This window comes from Dermacentor albipictus, chromosome 8 (genome assembly GCF_038994185.2).
Source record: "Dermacentor albipictus isolate Rhodes 1998 colony chromosome 8, USDA_Dalb.pri_finalv2, whole genome shotgun sequence".
In the NCBI taxonomy this organism is placed as follows: Eukaryota; Metazoa; Arthropoda; class Arachnida; order Ixodida; family Ixodidae; genus Dermacentor; species Dermacentor albipictus.
The window spans coordinates 128430637-128451253 of NC_091828.1; the positions used below are offsets into that span (position 1 = coordinate 128430637).

General features: G+C 46.5%; 1 protein-coding gene and 1 pseudogene across 1 annotated transcript; both read left to right on the forward strand.

Annotated features, from left to right (window-relative positions):
• Positions 1 to 1772: 1772 nt before the first annotated feature.
• Positions 1773 to 10929, forward strand: LOC135918934 (inactive serine/threonine-protein kinase 19-like). Its single transcript, XM_065452631.1, has 5 exons — positions 1773 to 2212; positions 2388 to 2578; positions 5258 to 5387; positions 6182 to 6278; positions 10395 to 10929. Exons 1-5 carry the CDS (start codon positions 2134 to 2136, stop codon positions 10693 to 10695), a joined length of 798 nt encoding a protein of 265 aa, XP_065308703.1. The 5' UTR covers positions 1773 to 2133; the 3' UTR covers positions 10696 to 10929.
• Positions 10930 to 11734: 805 nt separating this feature from the next.
• LOC135918958 (uncharacterized) lies at positions 11735 to 16621 on the forward strand (annotated as a pseudogene).
• The last annotated feature ends 3996 nt before the right edge of the window (positions 16622 to 20617 follow it).

Genomic DNA, 20617 nt, shown 5'->3' on the forward strand with positions numbered 1-20617 from the left:
GCAGATGACGATTATCGTTGTGGGACAAATATACACACCAAAGGGTGCAACCTTTTTAAGAGTGCACTCTTAGAAAAATTTACATCCTTTGGGGCGTATCTTGTCCCACAACAATAATCGTCATCCGTGCTGCCCGCGTTTCCTTTCTTTAACGATGCGAGCCCGGTACTTTCCAGTCACGAACGGCGTGCGCGTTATCAGTGTGACGCAGCATTCTCGACAGGAAAGTAGCGAGCGCCGAGTTTTCAGGAAAGGAAACGCAAGCAAGGCAGATGACGATTATTGTTGTGGGACAAATATACACCACAAAGGGTGCAACCGTTTTAAGAGTAAAAACAGTTTACACCCTTTGGGTTGTATATTTGTCCCACAACAATAATCGCCATCTGCCTTGCTTGTGTTTCCTTTCTTGAAAACTCGGCGCTCGCTACTTTCCTGTCGAGAATGCTGCGTCACACTGATAAGGCGCATGCCGTTCGTGACTGGGACGTACCGGGCTCGCAGCGTTAAAGAAAGGAAACGCGGGCAGCACGGATGACGATTATTGTTGTGGGACAAGATACGCCCCAAAGGGTGTAAACTTTTCTAAGAGTGAAGGAAACGCATCAAGGCAGATGACGATTATCGTTGTGTGACAGGTGTACACCCCAAATAGTACAAACTGTTTTTAGAGTGTAAGAGTGCACCGGGCTCGCAGCGTTAAAGAAAGGAAATGCGGGCAAGACAGATGACGATAATCGTTGTGTGGCAAGTATACACCCCAAAGCATAGAGTTTCCTACACTCTTAGAAAAATTTACACTCTTTTGGGCTTATCTTGTCCCACAACAATAATTGTCATCCGTCTTGCCCGCGTTTCCTTTCTCTAACGCGGCGAGCCCGGTACTTCCCAGTCACGAACGGCATGCGCGTTATCAGTGTGACGCAGCATTCTCGACAGGAAAGTAGCGAGCGCCGAGTTTTCAGGAAAGGAAACGCAAGCAAGGCAGATGACGATTATCGTTGTGGGACAAATTTATACCCCAAAGGGTGCAACCGTTTTAAGAGTGTATACAGGAAACTCTATGCCCCAAAGGGTGCAACTGTTTTTAGCGGGCGTGAGTTCCAGTATCTCTTATCAAGACCGCTCCATTGATGGCGGCAGCAGGGGTCAGTTAACTCGCGAAATTATGAAGCCGATATGATTGATAGGTTTGGTGTTAACTGCGTTTCAAACCATTAATTGGCCTTTCATCTGAAGAGTTGTCCTATCAGCGTAGAGATAGGCGAGTCATGCAAACTGCACATTTGCGACGATTCCTGATGTTGCCTATATATTTGGTTCTCTTCTCGAAGTAAACTGTTGTACGTCAGCGCTTCTATGTGCCAAGTTTGTGTCCTCCATGGTGTCCTCGTCCTTTCGCGCGCGCCTCATCTTGCTACTTCCGGCGTTTATAGTTAAGCAAAGCGTAGCCTTAAAGACTAAGGAATGCAATTTGGACATCGGGATAAGTGCTGACGAAGGCAACTTTGCATTTTTTTTTTTCTTGACAAACAAGGCACGTATAACAGTGCGAAATCCTATAGTGAACTATCTGGACTACAAAATGTAATCTTGCTGCAAAATTTGAGTTAGACCAAACGATCATTAAGTAGAAAACGCACATATCTCCGTACCTTGAAAGCAGTTGTAAATCTTGATGGACCTATCTGGACAACACCTACAAAAATTTTGCATAGAAATATGGCATAAAAAGATTTCTGTGCACTTTTTTCTTTTTTTCTTTTCCACCAGTTCTGACGGATGTTTCAGACGGCGCCGTCGTCTGCACACAATGCCGTGTGCATGATGGTTTCTTTACATTTATCTCCTGAAATGGAGTTGGCGTCCTTTTTCTGTATTTGCTAAGACTATCATACGCTATGTATGTTCCGGCTATGTTCTGAACATACATAACTTACAAATTGTGGGATGGCTGAAGCCACAGATACGTCAAATTCCAGTATGCCCACAAGGGATGTCGCCTTTTGTTTGCTTTTTATGTATATGCTTTTTTTGTAGCCCGATGGAAATCGAATCTCCCTAGGCATCACGTAAGCACACACAGGCGATCGGGGCGCATTGGGCCTCTCGTCAACGCTCTGCGTGCTGGCAATGAATCAGAAAAGACTCATGCGGGCCAGGAAACGCCTCTGCTGCCCGGCCGAACCGTTTTCGATCGCCAACTGCCAAGGTAGGCACTACGACGCAGTTGTACCGTTGGCTTCCCGTTTTAGATGGCCGCTGTTGCTAACTGCGCGACTTGCATGTTTTGCCTGTTTATCTTGTTTTCCCTACGACGATTGACTTGGGCCTGTCGCCCGATTGTGGCAAAATTCACAGCGTGCGAAATGAACTTGTAATCGCAGACGCGGCCGTGCTGCTAAGGCTGCACCTCGATTTGAAGAGCCAGCGCGTCGCCGGAGAGACAAAGTCAGCGCTGCAGATGCTGCGCTCCATATTCCCGTCGGACAAGTTCTTGGCCGGCTTTCCCGCTATTGCCATGAGGCACCAGCTCTACGCCATGGTCCAGAACAGAGTAGACGTCGACAAGGCGTTGGTAAGCCACCAGACCCAGTCGATAGTGTTTGCGTAACGGCCGCCGTCACCGAAAGACACTCTCTTAAAGGCTCCATTTAGCAGAAGTGGGCCGTGGAAAACCAAACGAGGTTGTTTTCGAGGTTGCGCTGTCACCAAATTGTCTGCAGGGGAAATGTTGTAGAATATTGGTGGTGAGTACAGCATGCCCTACAATTCTACAGTATTTGGGGCATGTGTAACCAGTTACTAGCCAACAGTAACTTATAGTTATGTTTTAGTACTGCGTCTGCAGGCCCTTATTTTCTGTACCCAGGTCACAGGTGGTGTTGCGCTGTAGGGTACTTTGTCCAGTTGAGCCTCTACACCTCTGTGAGACGTATGGCAACTCTGCGCACAGTCATTCTATTACAGCTGCAGGGACGTTACCATTAAACCAAAACAGACATCTTCACAATTGGCTTGCTTGCCCTTGGCAACAACATGCCATTACATCTAGAACCTATTTGCATATGTTACTTATAAAAAAAATGTTGCGAAAATTCGTATTTTGCCACACCACCTTTTTCGTTTCCTTTCTGTATATGTATATGTATCTTTTTTTTTTTTTGCCAAAAGTAGGCTTTGCATCGAGCATGTTTCAGCCCAGAAACTGTACCACATGTCTTGAATTTAGTGTCGCATTGAAGTTCATTTTCGACTGCACACACATTCATTTCGGTAAGCATATAAAATTATAGTTCACTAATCTTAATGACCTGCTGAAACATGAGGTGAGCTGAATAAGAGTGGGATGGGGAATGACATGCCATACTTTGGTAGTGCTGTTACATTTACTATTTTTTGTCACTATAATGGCTGAAAACCAGTGTTTATACATGTTGACAGTGGCAGCAATACCGCCATGGCTTGCCAGGTAGCTTCATGCCTTCAGCAAGAGGTGGCATTGGAAATTTGTTCAGGTGTGCATGGCTGCCTCACGCTATTCCATTAACTGGAGACAAGCTGTCGTTGCAGCATGGTGACGATGATGAAGTTTTCATTAACTTTAAGTTAAATCTGGGCCTTTTATGCGCAGTGTGCTATGAAGTGAGCTCATCTGAAGAAGCTAATGGAAGTTGAAATATCACAAGTTGACAATAATTTTAACATGCTGTGTCAATCACAGAACAATAAAAGCTACTCTAGATCAACTAATCCCATTCTTAAAGAGAACTTATTCTGACTAGCGCAGAAAAAAAGGTGTGTATGTGTGATATGCTGTAAGAGGAAAGAAGCAACTTTACCCTATTTATTCCTTTATTAGAGAGCAGTCAGGCCTTTATTAGACTGTAAAGAAGTCAGTTGTGAAGCCCAGGAAGATCGCTCTATATTTATTTATTTATTTATTTAATGTATTTTGAATACTTTCCTAGCCTGAAGGCATTACAGAAAGGAGTGGTAAGTAAAAAAAATAAATAATTAAACAGTACATCATTATACAATGATAGCTGCCTGAACAAAACAAGTCAAGTGCATTGGATTCAACAAATGGCTTGTCGAGGTCATCGCCTTCAAAGTCCAACACCTTTGCTGCAGCAGTTTGGCTATCATAAAGCCAGTCTGGCTAACAGTCTGGCTATCGTAAAGCCGTTACTGACAACTTGACATGCTACAATGGGCCATGCATCAACGACTTACTTGCAACAATTTTTCCGGACTGCACCATCTCTTACGTTACTTTTTATGCATTTACATATTTATATTTATATTCACCAACATTCTTCAAATAAGCTCACAAATGCAAGCACTGAAAGCAGCCACTTAAACATTCTGAGCAGCATTCACTTGCATGTCGAAAGCAGTTAGTGTCAGCTGGAAATTTTGCTGTCTGATTTGGGACGTTAAAAAAATTGTGTTAAAAAAATTGCAGTAGCCAATTTTTTTTAAAGCACACTAACAACATTACAAATGTATTCATGTATGGCCTTGCCTATAGGTATTCCACACCATGCAGTACTTCTACTTTTAAACGCGTAGAGTCTGTGGGGCATAATCTGCGAAACATACTTGTGATTACTTAAGCTTGGAAGCAGATAGATTATTACCGAAATAGTTTGCAGTCAGAGTGGCATATAACTAACTCAGCAGTATGAAATCGTGTTGTCCGTAAAAGTCCTACAGGCTGGCTGTTCGCAGTTTACTTCAATGCTACTTCAAGTCTTACAGAGTTCAAATGGCGGACAGCAACGAGTGTATGCTTGTCATTGCTGCATTTTACATATAGTAAGGTTCCTCAAAGCCTTATTGTCATTTTGTAATGCTGTTTATCGTATTGTACCAATAGTCTCCATTTGCATTTGCTGTGGTTATTGACCACTGCTGCCTGTATGGGTTGCCTAATAGTCATAACTTCTTTAAGTAATAAGGTAATCATTATTGATTTGATCCCATAGTATATCGCTTACACCATGCAGCAGTAGTAGCGTTTTCTTTTTAAAAAGGTCAGTACAAGTTCACATTACAAAAGCAGTGCATCAGTGGACGGAAAATTGGCAGAGGAGACAAACACAAGCACTGTTTTGTTTCTTCTGTCAGCCTTCCGTTCGCCAGTGCGCTGTTTTCATAATGGATTGCGAGCTAGCCTGGTCGCACAATAACCAGGTGGGTTCCGCGTGGGGCCACAGACGGCTCACTTGTGACATGTGCATTATGTCTGCAGACAGAGATGACGGACCGTGGTGAGATACGGGTCTTCCAGTTGGGGCCGCACGAAACGGATGCAGCAGTGCTCTTTACAGAGGACTACCTCATTTATGTGCGGCAGCGGAGTGGACATAATCCAGCAGTAGGCAAGTGCCAGTTATTATACAAGATGTAAACTAGTGTAGAGGTGCATGTTCTTTAAGCCTTTCTATCATTTCATCAAGCTAGTTCCAACATAGGCCAGTTCTCTGTGTTGTTGGGCCTGCGCAGCAATGCAACCATGTCGCAAACCTGCTGTGTTATGCATACTCAGGTTGTAATTCACTTTATAGAGGCAAATTTATGTGCAATTAGTCCTCATATATTGTGTTTTAAATTTCTGCGAACATTATAGTTACTAGACAACTACAGCTTTAGCTGACACAGGAACCTTTTAGCATTTTAGCTAAATATATGGTCACTGGAGCAGCACCCCTTTTTATCTTTATTTAAGAATACCTTACAGGCCCCTAGAGGCATTGTGTAAGGAGTGAGAGTACACACAAAGATTATACAATAACTAGAATACATATGTGGATACATATACAAAAAAAATACAGTATAAGAAATGTGCTATCCGTTCAAAACTAAGTGTGTTACCTGTGCACGCATCACCAGTGCATCTTCTATTGCGGTTGTGTCCACAAGATAACTTTAGTTGCATAGTCAGGTGATCTGGCCTGCCAATAGCAACGTGCTAATTGAATGCATAGAAGTCTTGTGCTGTTTTTAGTAATGTTCATGCCTGGAGGAATTAATGTTGTGCATGTTTTTGTAATGTTGCAGTGTTGCACGCTAATCTTCCTTTGAAATTAAAACTGGAGATGATAAGTAAAGGTTTTGGTTTAAGCTACTTGTAGAACAGGATGCTAAAGGCCCACTCTTCATTTCTTGCCAACAGAGAAGTTCCTGGAAAAGGTTGTGATGCGATCCCAGAACATCAGCTACAGCCACACTTCCTTGGTCGTGGAGTACAGCCTGTGTGATAATGAAATCAGGTGAGCCTTCTTTCTTTGTTATTGGGATTTGCTCTCCTACAAGCAAGCAGCTGTCTTGTTTCTTAAAGTGCATCATTCAAACTCGGTTATTGATTAACTTGAACTACTCACATTCCTGTGTGAATTGACCCTTCAAGGGCAATACTCGTTAAGGACAGTTCTTGTCAAACCATATGTGTAAATTTCATTTGCTTTACATTACCTGTGTGATACCGCGGGAGCTGGTGATCTTGCATCAGTCTGTCTACTGTGATGGTGCTTTCAAAAGAAAGCAAGTTGTGTGCCAAACTACTTCTTCCTCGTCCTGTGTTCTTGCTCTAAACCAACAAGTTATGCTTGCTGCCTGTCATGCAGTGTTGTCTGAAGACATTTAGCCAGAAACTCTCTACTCGCTCCCGAAACTGGGCAAGGAAAGTAATTTTTTTCTGTTGTGTTGCCCATAGACAACACTCATCCATGAAGAGTTAAAGCCATTCATACAGGTTTGTGGCCAGGGAAAAGTGGAAACACTTTGTGTTAACCGATGCGTACGCAATGAGCAGTATGGTTTATGTGGATACAAAATGCATTAAGCCCCAACCAGACGTACGCGTTGGAACACGTCCGCACACACCGCGTGTCTATGCGCGTTTCTTCACGGCGGCGCAGTGTTGCTAGGTTGCTATGTTCAAGGTAGCCTAGCCTTGGCTCAGCGGCCACGTTAAGCAATGTGTTAAAGATGGCCAATATAGCACAATAAGTTCTAGCTTCAAAATTCGCTTTTTTTTAATTTTTTAATTATATTGCAGGAATCATAGTGATTCAATAGGCTCAACTGCGACTTAATGAGAATGTTGTGAATCTGGGTGAAACCTGCAGCAGCATCGGCACAGCATCACTTAATGCAGCCGCTATGGCTGAAGACTTCAATGACTTCCATGATTGAACACAAAACACGCATGGCACGCCGTTCACAACTCGCGCTGCTTACATGCTGCGCGAGGAGTCGTTCTGGAAGTTACGTTGGCTTGCCATGGTCACGTGGGGAGCGTTGCATGGAAGCCTCTGGTGCGGGCGTAAGAAATCTAGCAGTGCTAGGTCTTGACGCCGCTGTGCATCAACACGCGAAGCGGCGTTCGTGCCTGCCGCCATATGCACCCAGATGCTGTTCGCCATGCATAGACGTGTTCCGATGCATACGCCTGGTTGGGGCTTTATGTTCACTGGCCACCGAGTCGGGTATTTGACTTTACTACCTTTAAAATGAAACTACTGTTTAAGTGGGTATGGTTTAATGAGGTTTTACTGTAGAATGTAGCAATGCATTGTTAGTTATTATGCTTGGGATTGCTTAAGACTGCATACAGACTCAATCCTGTGGTGCCAAAGAATTGTTCAAGGTCAGTAAACATAGATTTTATAGGTGATTCACAAAATCCAGAAATGGCATTGCGAAACAGTGCAACATTTCCTTCCAAAGACGTTATCTAAATCATGTCTTTCAGCTTCATGGTGTTCCAGTAGTGTCCTGCACACATCTTCCTGCTGCTTCTTGATATCTGAAGTAGGTTGCCTTAGTCCTCAATAGGAGACACTTTGCTGTAATGCAACTTGTGCAATGCAGTGCTGTGATGCAGGTTCTTTTGTTTAAGGGTTCAGACCATTCTCTGAGGTGCAGCCTTCGAGAAGCCAATTGAGGACAAAGCTGTTTGTTTCAAAAACACACACACACAAACTTTAATAAAACTAGAAAGAGGATAAAGCATAAAATAAACACTCAAAGAGACATCACGGCAAGAAACACATTTAGGGCTAGTATGGCTTTAACACTACACGATTCCGTGCTAACCACGACTGCAAGGGTGCATAATAGTGTCGACGGGGAGAATCAGCGGCAAGATGACTGGAGAAGTGGCGCCGGTCTCGCCAAAGGTCGGGGTGTTGGACCGTTGATCGCGCGACCAGAGCGCGACAGCTCTGGTTTGGAGAGGGAAGGCAGGCGGCTTGGTGGTACGAGCAGATGGCGGCAGCGTTCTGGTCAGGCAGCTGGGCGTAGAATTCGGGCCCGTAGCCTGATTGCCCTCAATCTGGCCACGGGCGCAGAAGCTCGATCGCCGGCCTCGGGCAGCAGGTGGCACGAGCAGATGGCGGCGGCGTTCTGGCCAGGCAGCTGGGCGTAGAACTCGGGCCTGTAGCCCAACTGCTCTCGTTCTGCCCACGGACGTAGAAGCTCGCTGGCCTCTGGCAGCAGTTTACGATCGGGTAGACTGGCGACACACAAGAACGGGTTGGCAGGAGGTCCCGGTCGGGTGAAGTCCTGGTGGCTCGGGTCCGGAACCCGTCGGCCTGTCTTCTCCCAGTCCGGTGGCCGACCTTCTCCTAGCATCGCTTCCTGGAACTCTCCCTGCGTCTCCCCCTTCTGCCAGTGTGCCTCGCTTTTTCTCCCGCTCTGGCCGATTCGTTATTTGCTCATTGGCTGCTTGAAGCTCCGTGGTCTCTTCTGATTAGATTGGCTTTTTCTTTTAGTTTTCTTGCTCCCCGTGTTCACGCGCCGGACACTCCTTGACGTCATTTTCCATCCAGCACGGAATTCGCCTCGGCGCGCGCACTACTTGTTGTCGTCTGCTTCTTGTCCTCTCCAACCATCACACTGTGTCGTGCACTACACACATCATAAGTGTTCACACACTGATTTAATGCATACAAGTTGCTCAAATTGTGATTTTGGCATCGACCAACAGCGAGATAAATAAGAGCAATGAGAGTCTAAAATGTTTTGTGCCATTTGTGCACTTGCCCCAAACGACATTGAGCAGTATGCCATGTTCAGGCACCATATTGGCTTTAGATTATTATCAATTAATTATGACTATGTTAGTTATGCCACAACCTCAAAATTTTGCAGCTCTCATCTTCAGTTCTTTGACACTCCAGATACCAAATCCTGCCCATGAAACTGATTTAAACTGTACGCAATGTGTTCAGTTACAGCATAACACTATGAACCCAAACTAATGCTGCAGCCATAGCCATGGAATATTAGCATAGCATGATGCTCTGAAAAGATGCGGGACCTGTGTGGAGGCAGCTGCAGGTAAGGTAGTAGACTAAGCTCTGGCTCGAGTATGCCTCGAGTATGCTTTGGGTACACACTTGTGCCCTGGCCTAGGCCAACTACTGGTTGGCATTCCCAAAAATCTTGGCTGCTTTTGCAAGCTGTCATTTCACACAAAAAAAAAGAAAAAAAAAACATTGTGTCACGTTTTGTGCAAATGAAATACAGTTTTACTTTAGTTTCTGGTCATTCAAGCTTGGTATATTTTGTGGAATATGTGTATTTCTAAGATGACTGTCCTCCACACATAGCAGCAAGTGATGGTGCCCTCATACCTGCCAACTCTCCCATTTTTTTTTTATTTTTACGAATTTGGGTTTGTTTTTCGATTTTATGTTGTGTCATGTTTTATGAAAAATAAATGTTATTTGCCAAGAAAGTTTGAAAGGTGTTGATAGATGGGGTAATGCAAGATTGCAAGAAAGGAGTTCTGTGGTACTTGCGTTACCTACTTCAGGTATAGTGAGGTACTTGCATTCAGCAGGTTTGTTCTGTGTATAGTTCCTTAAGCAGGGCGAAATTAGCAACAGCCAAGTCACTGAAAAAGTCAGTGCAATCTGAAGACATTATGTTGCTGCATTTCGTATCATTAAACCTTTCTCTCTCTCTATCTCTCTCTGCTCTTCCATGTTGGCTGCTGCTTGTATGCTAATTCTTGTAGTTAAATGTATAATAAAACTGGTACATATGGGGGTTCGAAAAGGTGTGTTCTCAACAATGCACGCCATACTCTGTCCTCCCCTCCCACACATATACCCTCCTCCATTTGCAGGATTTGTACAAATTTTCAATCTCACAATGGCAGGTATCTGCCCCCTCCTATTTGTCATCTCATCGGTGTTAGTTTTTAACCATAGTTGAACAGAATGATTTCAAAGGAAGTTGGATGGAAGTTGCTTCAGCGGAAAAAAGAAAAGCATTGGCACCTGCCAACAGTGTTTTCACATCTTGTGAAATGCCCTTTGGTTGTGCTTCTGGGCTGGCCTATTCCTTACACTTGGGTCGTTTTTCACACTTTGCAGTGAACTGGAGCACTTGGGACTGCTGGTTCCACGTGGAATTGGCAGCGATGGCTACCACTGGTGGCTCGGCATTCCTGGCACAGTCTGCTTCCTGAGGACACTCGTCCGCGGCCGTGTTGCCCTCCTACAGATGCTCCGAAGGTCCAAGCACCAAGAGCTATCACGTGCCGAACTGGAGAGTCGGCGGTTACCCCGTGGGACCAAACTGGGCATTGGGTATTTCGTCTACGATGCCATAGGGGCCAACCTTGTGACTTGCGTGAAGACAACGTCTGGGGATGTGCTCAGGCTGAGGGAGTGAGGTGGAGAAGCCATGTACATAATGCGACTGTGAACATATGTGTGTGCGTGTGCGTATGGGTGTGTTACCTGAGCATTATATGGACCGACATGCATTGGTGGACATCTGTGTGAAACACCATTGTGTACAGTTCTATGGCTCCCAATCGCCATGGTGTCAGAGGACGACATGAAGTCATCTAGGAATTTAATTCTGCCATAAAAAAGCCCTTGCATTTGGGCGCTATGCTGTCCAGACTTTTTCTTTCCCTGAAATTAACCATTTCAAGCTATGCCAGCTCCAAGACCCTTTTCACACAAAATTGGCCATCGAAACCAACAGGTTTCGTGACGGTGCCGTGTGATGTGGCTAGCAGTCAATGCAGCTATTTGTGGTGAGTTTTGTAGTAATGACTTCTTTGTATCCAACTTTGGAGAAGTAATCAAGCAAGTACAGTATGTTCAGGGATGAACCGATATACAGTAGAAAAAAGAAAGATGAATAAGGGACCTGAATATTAATCATGCGCTCAGCGCTATCTAAAACTTATCGTTTGTTTTTATTTAAATGCAATAGGTATCATTCAGACCTGTTCATCAATCCCAGGAAGAGAGCAAGCACTCCTACGTTTCACGAACATTTAAACAGGAGAAGCCCAAAATCAGACTTAATATACGTGTAAGAACATGATATTTCATGTATTACACCGCAGCGTCCTGGCAGTCGAACCCGGGTCCTCGCGCTCAGCATCATAACGTCGCGGCCACGGAAGATCCACGGGCACCTAGTGTTTCTCCAGTGCTGCACGCATCTAGTATGGGAAAGTGCATGAAATTGCGTGGTTGGCAAGCTGCCTCTGCTTTAATCGTCTCCTTTCTCTTTTTTGTTTGCTTTGTCGAAAGAACGATAAATGACTCGGACACCAAGGAGCAGACGACCACAGGGGAGATCTGTGATGGCTATTAGGGCGTCTGGCTCGATACCCTCGTACGTACCCTTCGACACAATCCCCCGACGCACTGCCATATTTGTGCCGTCTGCTCATCGATGATGTGTCGCAATGCCGCACGGGGCACTCCAGACGCCGCCGCACTACGCCGTACGTCTGTTCAGAGTTTGTACCGTCTGCTCACCGATGACGTGTCGAAGTGATGCTCGCAGCAATCAAGACGCTGTCGCGCATGCAACATTTTTTAACTACACCGTGTGCAAGGAAGAAGGAATCAGGAATGTTATTCAGGACACTTTTTAATTCCACCATGTGGTCCGACTCGCACTTTTGTCGCTTGTGATTGGCTGACGAGGTGTGTACACCTTCTACGGTTGGGCCATAACGCTAACATGGTGCAATTCGACAACATGGCGGAATTTTACAGTGTCCAGCGTTGATTTTCCTAACGAATTTTACAGAAAATTACTCTGGTCCTGCTATCCTTCAGATGCCATAAGAGTGGCGAGTTGTTACATGTACTTGATTGCTCTTCACGCTTGTGGTTTTAGACATTCTTGTTATAATGACCTAGCTCTGTAAATTTCCAAGCTCTAGTTCAATTGTTTGCTAAGGCAATAAGTCTGCACACATGCATAGTCATTGCGAAATTTTGCGCTTACAGCGCAATATTTTGTTGAAAATGATCAATCAGGATACTGACGAGGTCATTTCAAGCAGAGGGCCTTATCTTAGTAAACTCCATGCACTACCCATCGGACCCATGCCGGCTGAAGCGCCATACCTTTATCTCTCGTAGACACTTGTGCCAGAGTTCTCTTTAGCAATTTTTGTATATAGGAAACGATATGGTGTCCATACAAGCACCTCTGAGGTCTATACGTGGTCTATATCTCAAAACAAATACTAAAGGATCTGTTTTGAGATTCGTTCGAAAATGTATTTTCAATTGGACGTGTCTCGAAAGCTCACGGGGCTTCTTTTCATCAATCGCAACACCAGTCTAAAATGATTAGGTAAACAGGTCAAATTTAATGAATAAAAGGGAAATCAGACATCCACCCGTTCGTAGCAATTGCTACAAAGGAGACCCATACGGGTTTCTCGAAAGAAAAGGCCTCAAGTTGAAGAAAAAATTCGTCCTGGTCCGGGGCCACCGCCTTTCCGGGGCAGCCGCTCTACCATCTGAGCTAACCAGTCGGCTAGCAGATGGCAGGGCGAAGTCGAATTTGTCGACAACACGCGAAGCGAAGTCAAGTGTTAGACGTAGTAGTTCTGCGGAAACCCGCAAGGTGGAGAGAAGTAATGAATAAAGGGGAAATCAGACATCCACCCGTTCGTAGCAATTGCTACAAAAGAAACCCATACGGGTTTCTCGAAAGAAGAGGCCTCAAGTTGAAGAAAAATTCGTCCTGGTCCGGGACTCGAACCCGGGACCACCGCCTTTCCGGTGTTTCCTTTGTAGCAATTGCTACGAACGGGTGGATGTCTGATTTCCCTTTTATTCATTACTTCGCTCCACCTTGCGGATTTCCGCAGAACTACTACGCTAAACAATTGCCTTGGCTTCCTGTTGTCGACAAATTCGACTTCGTCCTGCCGTCTGCTAGCCGCCTGGTTAGCTCAGATGCTAGAGCGGCTGCCCCGGAAAGGAGTGTGGTCCCGGGTTCGAGTCCCGGACCAGGACGAAGTTTTCTTCAACTTGAGGCCTTTTCTTTCGAGAAACCCGTACGGGTTTCCTTTGTAGCAATTGCTACGAATGGGTGGATGTCTGATTTACCCTTTATTCATTACTTCTCTCCACCTTGCGGGTTTCCGCAGAACTACTACGTTAAAGGTAAGATTTAAGCTCGTGTTTTTAGGTAAATACTTACTGACATGTCTCGTGCAATTTATAAGTGTCCGCCTTCCTGAGTAACCTATCTAAGGCAGTAAGTATTCCTTTCTGTTCTATCGGCTCCGGGCGATAGTTTTAAAATTCTGTTGAGGTAGAAAAAAAAAGGTATTGAACACCTGGCATATGACCTCAGTATAGAACGACAGAAAGCTGAGCTAGTTAATGGAGTTAATGGCTAATGGAGCATAAAAGGTCGTTAACCGGTGGATCGCCTTCTAATCTTTCGCTACATTGCCGAGATTGTAACTGCAAGCCAGAGTTAGATGAATGCGCGATATTGTACAGGCATAAGAATGAAGATACGCGTCTTATGGTAGAGGCATGGCATATCTATAATGGTAGAAGTGCGTGCGTAAGTCAGCCTTCGATTACTTTACATAAGGAAGAGATAAGTGCCTTAACAGTTATCTCTCACGTAGACCAGCACGTGTACCCGATTGACACGTGGTGTGACCATTCCTGAGCATGCGCAGATGAGTTTTGTGTCTTCTTTCATTTTTCGCCTCAGTGCTCCCTTCAGTTGATAGTCGGCGTTCGTGTTGTCCACTTCTCTACTCTTGTGTCCTGTCTGCACGCCTCACTTCTATTTTGCATAATGACCTCAGTATAGTGGCTAATCACGTGGAACACGTTTACGTTGAATTTTTACGACGATGTATCACACGGGCGGATCAGAATCTCTTTCCCCGTTCTCGAAACTCGCTCAAGCTCACGGGCACTTGGGCGTAGTTTAATTTGCGTCATCACTTTCTCTCCATTGCGCTCTCTCCCGCTCACATTACTTTCTCCGTGTGTCTTCATTACGCTGCGTGCTGACTGCGACGATAAGGGTTCTACGCGGGAGTATACGGAACACTCTCGTTTTCGCCAATGCCAAGAGCACGCCCGAGGGGGGAAGGGCAGTAGTCCCTTGAACTCCGTAGAAATGCGTGGACGGTTCATGCCAGGCGCCGTGAAGACGGGACTGGCCGATGACTTATTTGCAAGAAGAATGCCACCTACATTTATTTTTTCTTCAGCAGGTGTTGGCACAAACCCAACCCGGGCACCTCTTTTGCCTCATGACCTCATTTCCATTTGAAGTGGGCTATAGAGCAGCTCAAAACTAACGCACGGGCTGCGCGTAGTACGCACAACGTGTAGCGTGAATGCACGACGTAGTCACCGATGACGGATACCTTCGACTTCCCATCTGGTGTTAAAGTCACAAGGACGAGAGGCTGTGTGTGTGTTTCTTCCGAGGCCTACCGATTAGTTCTTGTTCGAACCGGAGCGTGACGATTTCGGTGGATGCGTCTGTGCTTGTACTTTGACTAACCATGATTCATCGTACAGCCTCATGTGTACCTATGGTGGCGCGCAGTGTTCGACTAGAATCAGATGAAACTTACCACCTAGTGAAGCAATATATGTGTTGGTGACGAGAGAGTACGGCGATTTTTCCTTGGAAGCCTACCCAGGTCTGAATCATTGAATTTCCAACAAACAATGGCTACACGTATGAGTAATCGTATTTCCCTGCGTAGAGAAATAATTACTGCCTGTGTGGATAGTCTTGCCTTGTTCCGTCCTAGTGGTTGAGCTCGTGGGTTATTGAAATTTGCGCAGTTGTTTTTTTTCCTTGGGCACATCGCATTAAACGTGAACGCTTTGAAATTCGTGAGGCAACCAGTGAGTGTTGCTGTGTCCTTGCTCCTTGGTTTTGTTGCATTCGCCTTGATAGGCGCTCAGTCGCAGGTGCTATATTTTGTTTTCGCAGAAATGGACACCACGAGAAGCTCTGTCGTTTTTGCGAGTGTTTTGCTTACAGCGTCCCAGACGACAAAAATAAGCGCCTGAGCAAGCCACGCACGCCTGAACCTCAGAAACAGCTCGTTTCTAAGGCAACAGCGCATTCACTAGAGGCGCTTTTGTACCGCTCCGAAGCATCGAACGTGAAAGGACGCAGGATGGCTGGCTCTTCGCGAGCTGTGAAAACGGCCGATTCTGGCCGCGGAACATCGTTTTTGGACGGCCTGAAAGATTACAGGATATTGTACTGCCGCCGCTGCCAACCGGAGAAGGACTGAAAACAATGGTTGTTCTTCACTGCGACACCGCTGGAAGGCCTTACAGGATAGAAGATTTCCGCCAGCCGATGACAGAAGCCGGCGTCATTGAACAGGTGGGCGGTATCGGAGCGTACCAGATGTCGCACGTCTGGTTAGTCAACTTCCGAAGTGAAGAAGCCAAGAAAAAGTTGCTCGACATCGGGCATATTGTTGTTAAAGGGAAGACTTGCGTTGTCTTTGACCCTGAAAGGCAGGAAGTGCGGCTGAAGGTGCATTGGTGTGCCTTCAACGTCAGCAACGAAACTCTGAGGCGGGCGTTCGCCGAGTACGGCGAAGTGAAAGAAGTTTCGAGCGATAGATGGAAGACCGGCGGGTTTGAAAACGCCGACTCGACTACTCGTGTCGTGCGGCTGGTTCTTCGAGAAGGTGCAAGCCTCGAGCGCATACCCCATCAGCTGCGTATCGGGAACGGTACAGTATTAGTCGTCGTGCCCGGGCGTGCGCCGATATGTCTCCGCTGCCGCAACACAGGCCACATTAGGCGGGACTGCAAGGTGCCCAAGTGCAGCGAGTGCCACGCCTTCGGGCATGAAGAGGCTGAATGCACGAAGTCATACGCCCGCGCCGCGACTCGAGGAACATTCGGCGATAATAGTGAGCTGCACATGGACGAGGATGAAGCTGAGCAAGCTGCCTCCAACCCAGTGGTCGAGAGCCCAACGGCCGCAGCGCTGAGCGATGAAAAGGAAGGCGCCATGCCAGGGACTCGTGAGTCAGCGCCCAGCACCCTCAAGTCGGCAACCACGAGCATGGATACCAATTCACCGCAAGATATTCCACGCCCTTCTGATAAAAGCAACGAGGAACCCATGGAGTCTGACCCTGCGGCTGCGAAACGACGCCACGACGATGTCAGCTAGTGCAATGAGCCAGGAGCAACGACTGCGTCTCCTAGACCGCCAGTGGGGCGTAGGTGAAGGGAAAAAGCAGCGTGTCACCAGCGGGCAACGATCGTCGTCGCTTCCTCGCGACGACAACACGAAGACCTAATAATGGAGGGACGGCACTACACGGCGCGGCGTTGTGCGCATGAAGGTAAGCGCCGTACTGGCGGCCTGGTCTTGCTTAACGATGGCGGCATTTGAAAGACACCTCGTAGTAGCCACGCTTAATGTCAGGGGTCTTTCATCCAGGAGGAGGCAAAATCAGCTGCTGAGACTCGTTACTGAGCAGGAATTGGATATTGTAGCGATACAACAGACCAAAATCGAGAGTCAAGACCAGACCGACAGAATGGTGCTCTCGTTCAGTAGTCGGTATGATGTTTGCGTGTCTCATGCCGTGGGTACCTCGGCAGGTTGCATGCTGTTGATTCGCCAGTCTCTGGGAGCGATTGTGGAAAGAGTTGAGACTTGCGTTTTCGGTCGATTGATTGTCTGTGACATCACACTTGCTGGTGTGGAATTGCGAATTATCTGTATTTACGCACACACTAACACGGAAGAGAGGCGAAACCTTTTTGAGACAGTCGGCAACCATTGTGACACAGACCGTCTGCTTGTCTTACTTGGCGATTTCAACTGCGTAAGCATGGCACGCGACAAAACCAGTGCGACGCCCTACCGAGATGCGAGTACAGCCTGTTTAAGTGACATAATTGATCACTGTCATCTAGAGGATGTTGGTGATTGTCTCGGATGTGGTTCTGGCGTTCGGTTTACCCATTACCAAGGAACGAGTCACGCGCGTCTGGATCGGGCGTACGTATCTGTTGAACTGATACCGTACTGCGGCGAATACAGCGTACAACCGCAGTGCCGTTCAGTGACCATTGTCTTGTTGTCTTCCATGTAGGTAAAAGAAAAGGAACGAAAAGCAAATTTGTTTGGGAAAACTGGAAACTTAATGAGAAGCTTCTAAACGATGATATCTTCGTGGATCGCGTTACGTCGGCGATACACGAACTGCCAATGGCGGACAACGAACTTCTGGGAGCGAAGTGGGAAAGATTTAAGCAGGCAATGAAAATGATGGCAATTGAACGATCGTGCGCTATAAAGCAAAAGCAAAGGCTGCAGGAAAACACGCTGAGAGATGACCTAAAGTTTTTGATAATGCAAGAAGGAAAGCAGCCAGGCACTTGCACCGAAGAAATGCGCACCGTCAAGCAGAAACTAGAGGCAATAGATACGGAGCGATATCGAGGAGCGATCGTGAGGGCGAGGGCACAGCGGCTGATAGCGGGCGAAATGCCCACAAAACGTGCTCTCGGCTTGGAAAAAAGGCACGCCCGCAAGAATGACATACCAAAAATAGAGTGGAACGGTGTAATCTACGTAGACAAAGGAAATATAGAAAGGGCCTTTTATGAGTACTACAGCGGGCTCTTTGGTTACACCAAAGTAAGAACCGAAGACTTCAAGACCCGTTTCCTCTCTTTAATGCCGCGGCTTAGTGATGATACGAAAGAGCGGCTAGAACTGCCCATTTCAACAGAAGTGCGGAAAGCCATAGAAGACCTCAACCCGGGAAAGTCCCCAGGACCAGACGGGCTAGTAGCACCGCTTTATAAGGCATTCAAAGATGATTTAGCACCGGTTTTGGCTACACTGTTTAATGAGGCTTATGACAAGGATATGCTTCCTCCTTCATTTTTAACATCCCATACAATTTTAATACCAAAAAGCGAAGATGAAGCTAGACTGCGACAGGTTACCGCTTTCCGACCCATATCCCTGACTAATGTAGACTACAAGATCTTCATGAAAATTCTGGCTAAAAGACTCCAAGCCGTGATGCAAGAATTAGTGGGACCACATCAGACCTGTGGTATCAAAGGTCGCACCATATATACCAACATACACACAGCCCGGTCCGTGCTCGAGTGTTGCGATGCTTTGCATGAAAGCATCGCAATGCTCCAGCTCGATTTAGAGAAAGCCTTCGACAGGGTGCCGCATGACCTCTTGTTCTCTGTTTTAGAGCACGTTAATGTTGGATCAGTCATCTGCCAAGGCGTAGCCATGGCGTACAGAGGATGCACGACGCGGTTGTTAGTAAATAAGGGGGTGGGAGCGCGCATCCAAGTGCAACGCTCTGTGCGTCAGGGCTGCCCCCTGTCACCATTGCTTTTTTGTTTGTATATTGAACCTTTTTGTTTGAGCGTTATTGAAAGCAACAGCGTTCATGGTTTTCGTTTGCATGCGGCGGAGGTCCGCATTCTCGCGTATGCTGATGACATTGCCGTATTCTGTGCTGACTACGAAAGCGTTCGTGTTGTGGTTCAAATTGTGAAAGACTTTTGTTCTGTGAGCGGGAGTGCTGTGAACTGGGCTAAGTGTTTGGGGTTCTGGCACGGCGACTGGCCCTTAACCCCAACGAATTTCGCAAACATGACTTGGACAGCAACCCCAGTAAAATATTTAGGAGTGCCGCTGGAGAATTATCGCGACAGTGAGCCATATTGGAAATGCCAAGTTGCTGAAATGCGTGAGAAAGCCGACAGGCTCAAAGGCTTCAGCTGGTCTATTTTCGCGCGTGCCACAATTTGTAACCTTTTTTTTGTAACCAAGCTGTGGTATGTCTTGCAAGCAATTCATTGTTCTCGCGTCAATGTGCAGAAGCTGCACCGTGTATTTGCGGTTTTTGTGTGGGGAAGCACTTGGGAGCGGACACGACGCACCAATCTGTTTCACCGCGTCCGCTCTGGAGGACTAGGTTTGGCCCATCTATATCTGCGCCAGTTGGTTAACCGATTTATGTTTTTTCGTGACACGAATGACCCCTTCTTGCGAACTGTGTGTCAGGTTAGGTTGGGCAAGGTTTTGCCAAATTTGGTTGTTAGTTCGGAGAGTATGCAAGGGAGCATTTTTGGCTTCCTTAAAGAGGTGTACATGGCATGTCGCGTCTTGCAAGTGCGATTTTCGTTTGAATATTTGTCAGTGGTGTCGCGAAAGAAACTTTATAAGGACCTGTGTGAGGTCTTTCTTCCGGTACCGTTGTACAGGTCGTTGTACTGTGCAGGTCCATGGCAGTCAGTTCTAAAACGTGTGAAAAGAATGACTGTACCAGGCGGAGTTAAAAGTTTCTTCTTTAAGCTCCATACGAACACTCTTGAAGTCAAGACGTATTTGGAAGCGAAGGGTATCTTTGTGCCTTGGGGAAATCATTGTTTCATATGCCGGAAGCCGGAAACTATCGAACATGTTTTCTTAGATTGTTGGGAAGCCCTTTTCTTTTGGGACATTCTCCAACGCACGATTAAAAAAGACTTACCGGTTGATGCTTTCGGAATTAGATTTCTGCCCGTCGAGAGTGAAGACGGGATTCCTTTTGACATGATTATGATATTGGGCCTGCACAGTATTTGGCGATCCAGGATGGCGGTCAGCCACGCAGACATTGATGCCAGGCCCATAAGACAGTATTTTTGTGAATCTGTTAGCAGAGCTATTGAAGGATACAAGATACAAGACCCAGTGCCTGAGTGGCTTCCAAGAATGGAAGCTTTGCTACACATGCGTGAATTTTAATCTCATCACGTAACCCCAAGTGAGGGTGACGTATTTTTAACATACGTGTTGTGTTCTTCGCGCGGACTGATTTTGTAAACTGACGTGTTGAAGTCGGCAATAAAGAAAAAAAAAACTCGTGGCTGAGTGGTAGCGTCTCCGTCTCACACTCCGGAGACCCTGGTTCGATTCCCACCCAGCCCATCTCGCATGTTGTTTTTTATTCATGAAGTGCCTGCTGGGATTTGTCGCTCACGGCCAACGACACGGATGCCAACGACACCGGCTTTTCTGCGACACGAGCTCCTTAACGCTGTCTCGTTAAAAACGTCCCGTGAATGTCCCGGAAGGATCGGAACGTGCTAGCTTTTTAATGCGACGTACTGAGGACGTCCACAGCGCCATGCCCACGATGAATTTTAAACGCAACGTCTAGCGCTGGACTCATCGCGAACCTGACTTGACATACATCGGAGCAACAACCTCAGTAGAATGTTCTCAGCACGTTGCTTCCTGGTGTATTTATTTGGGAGTT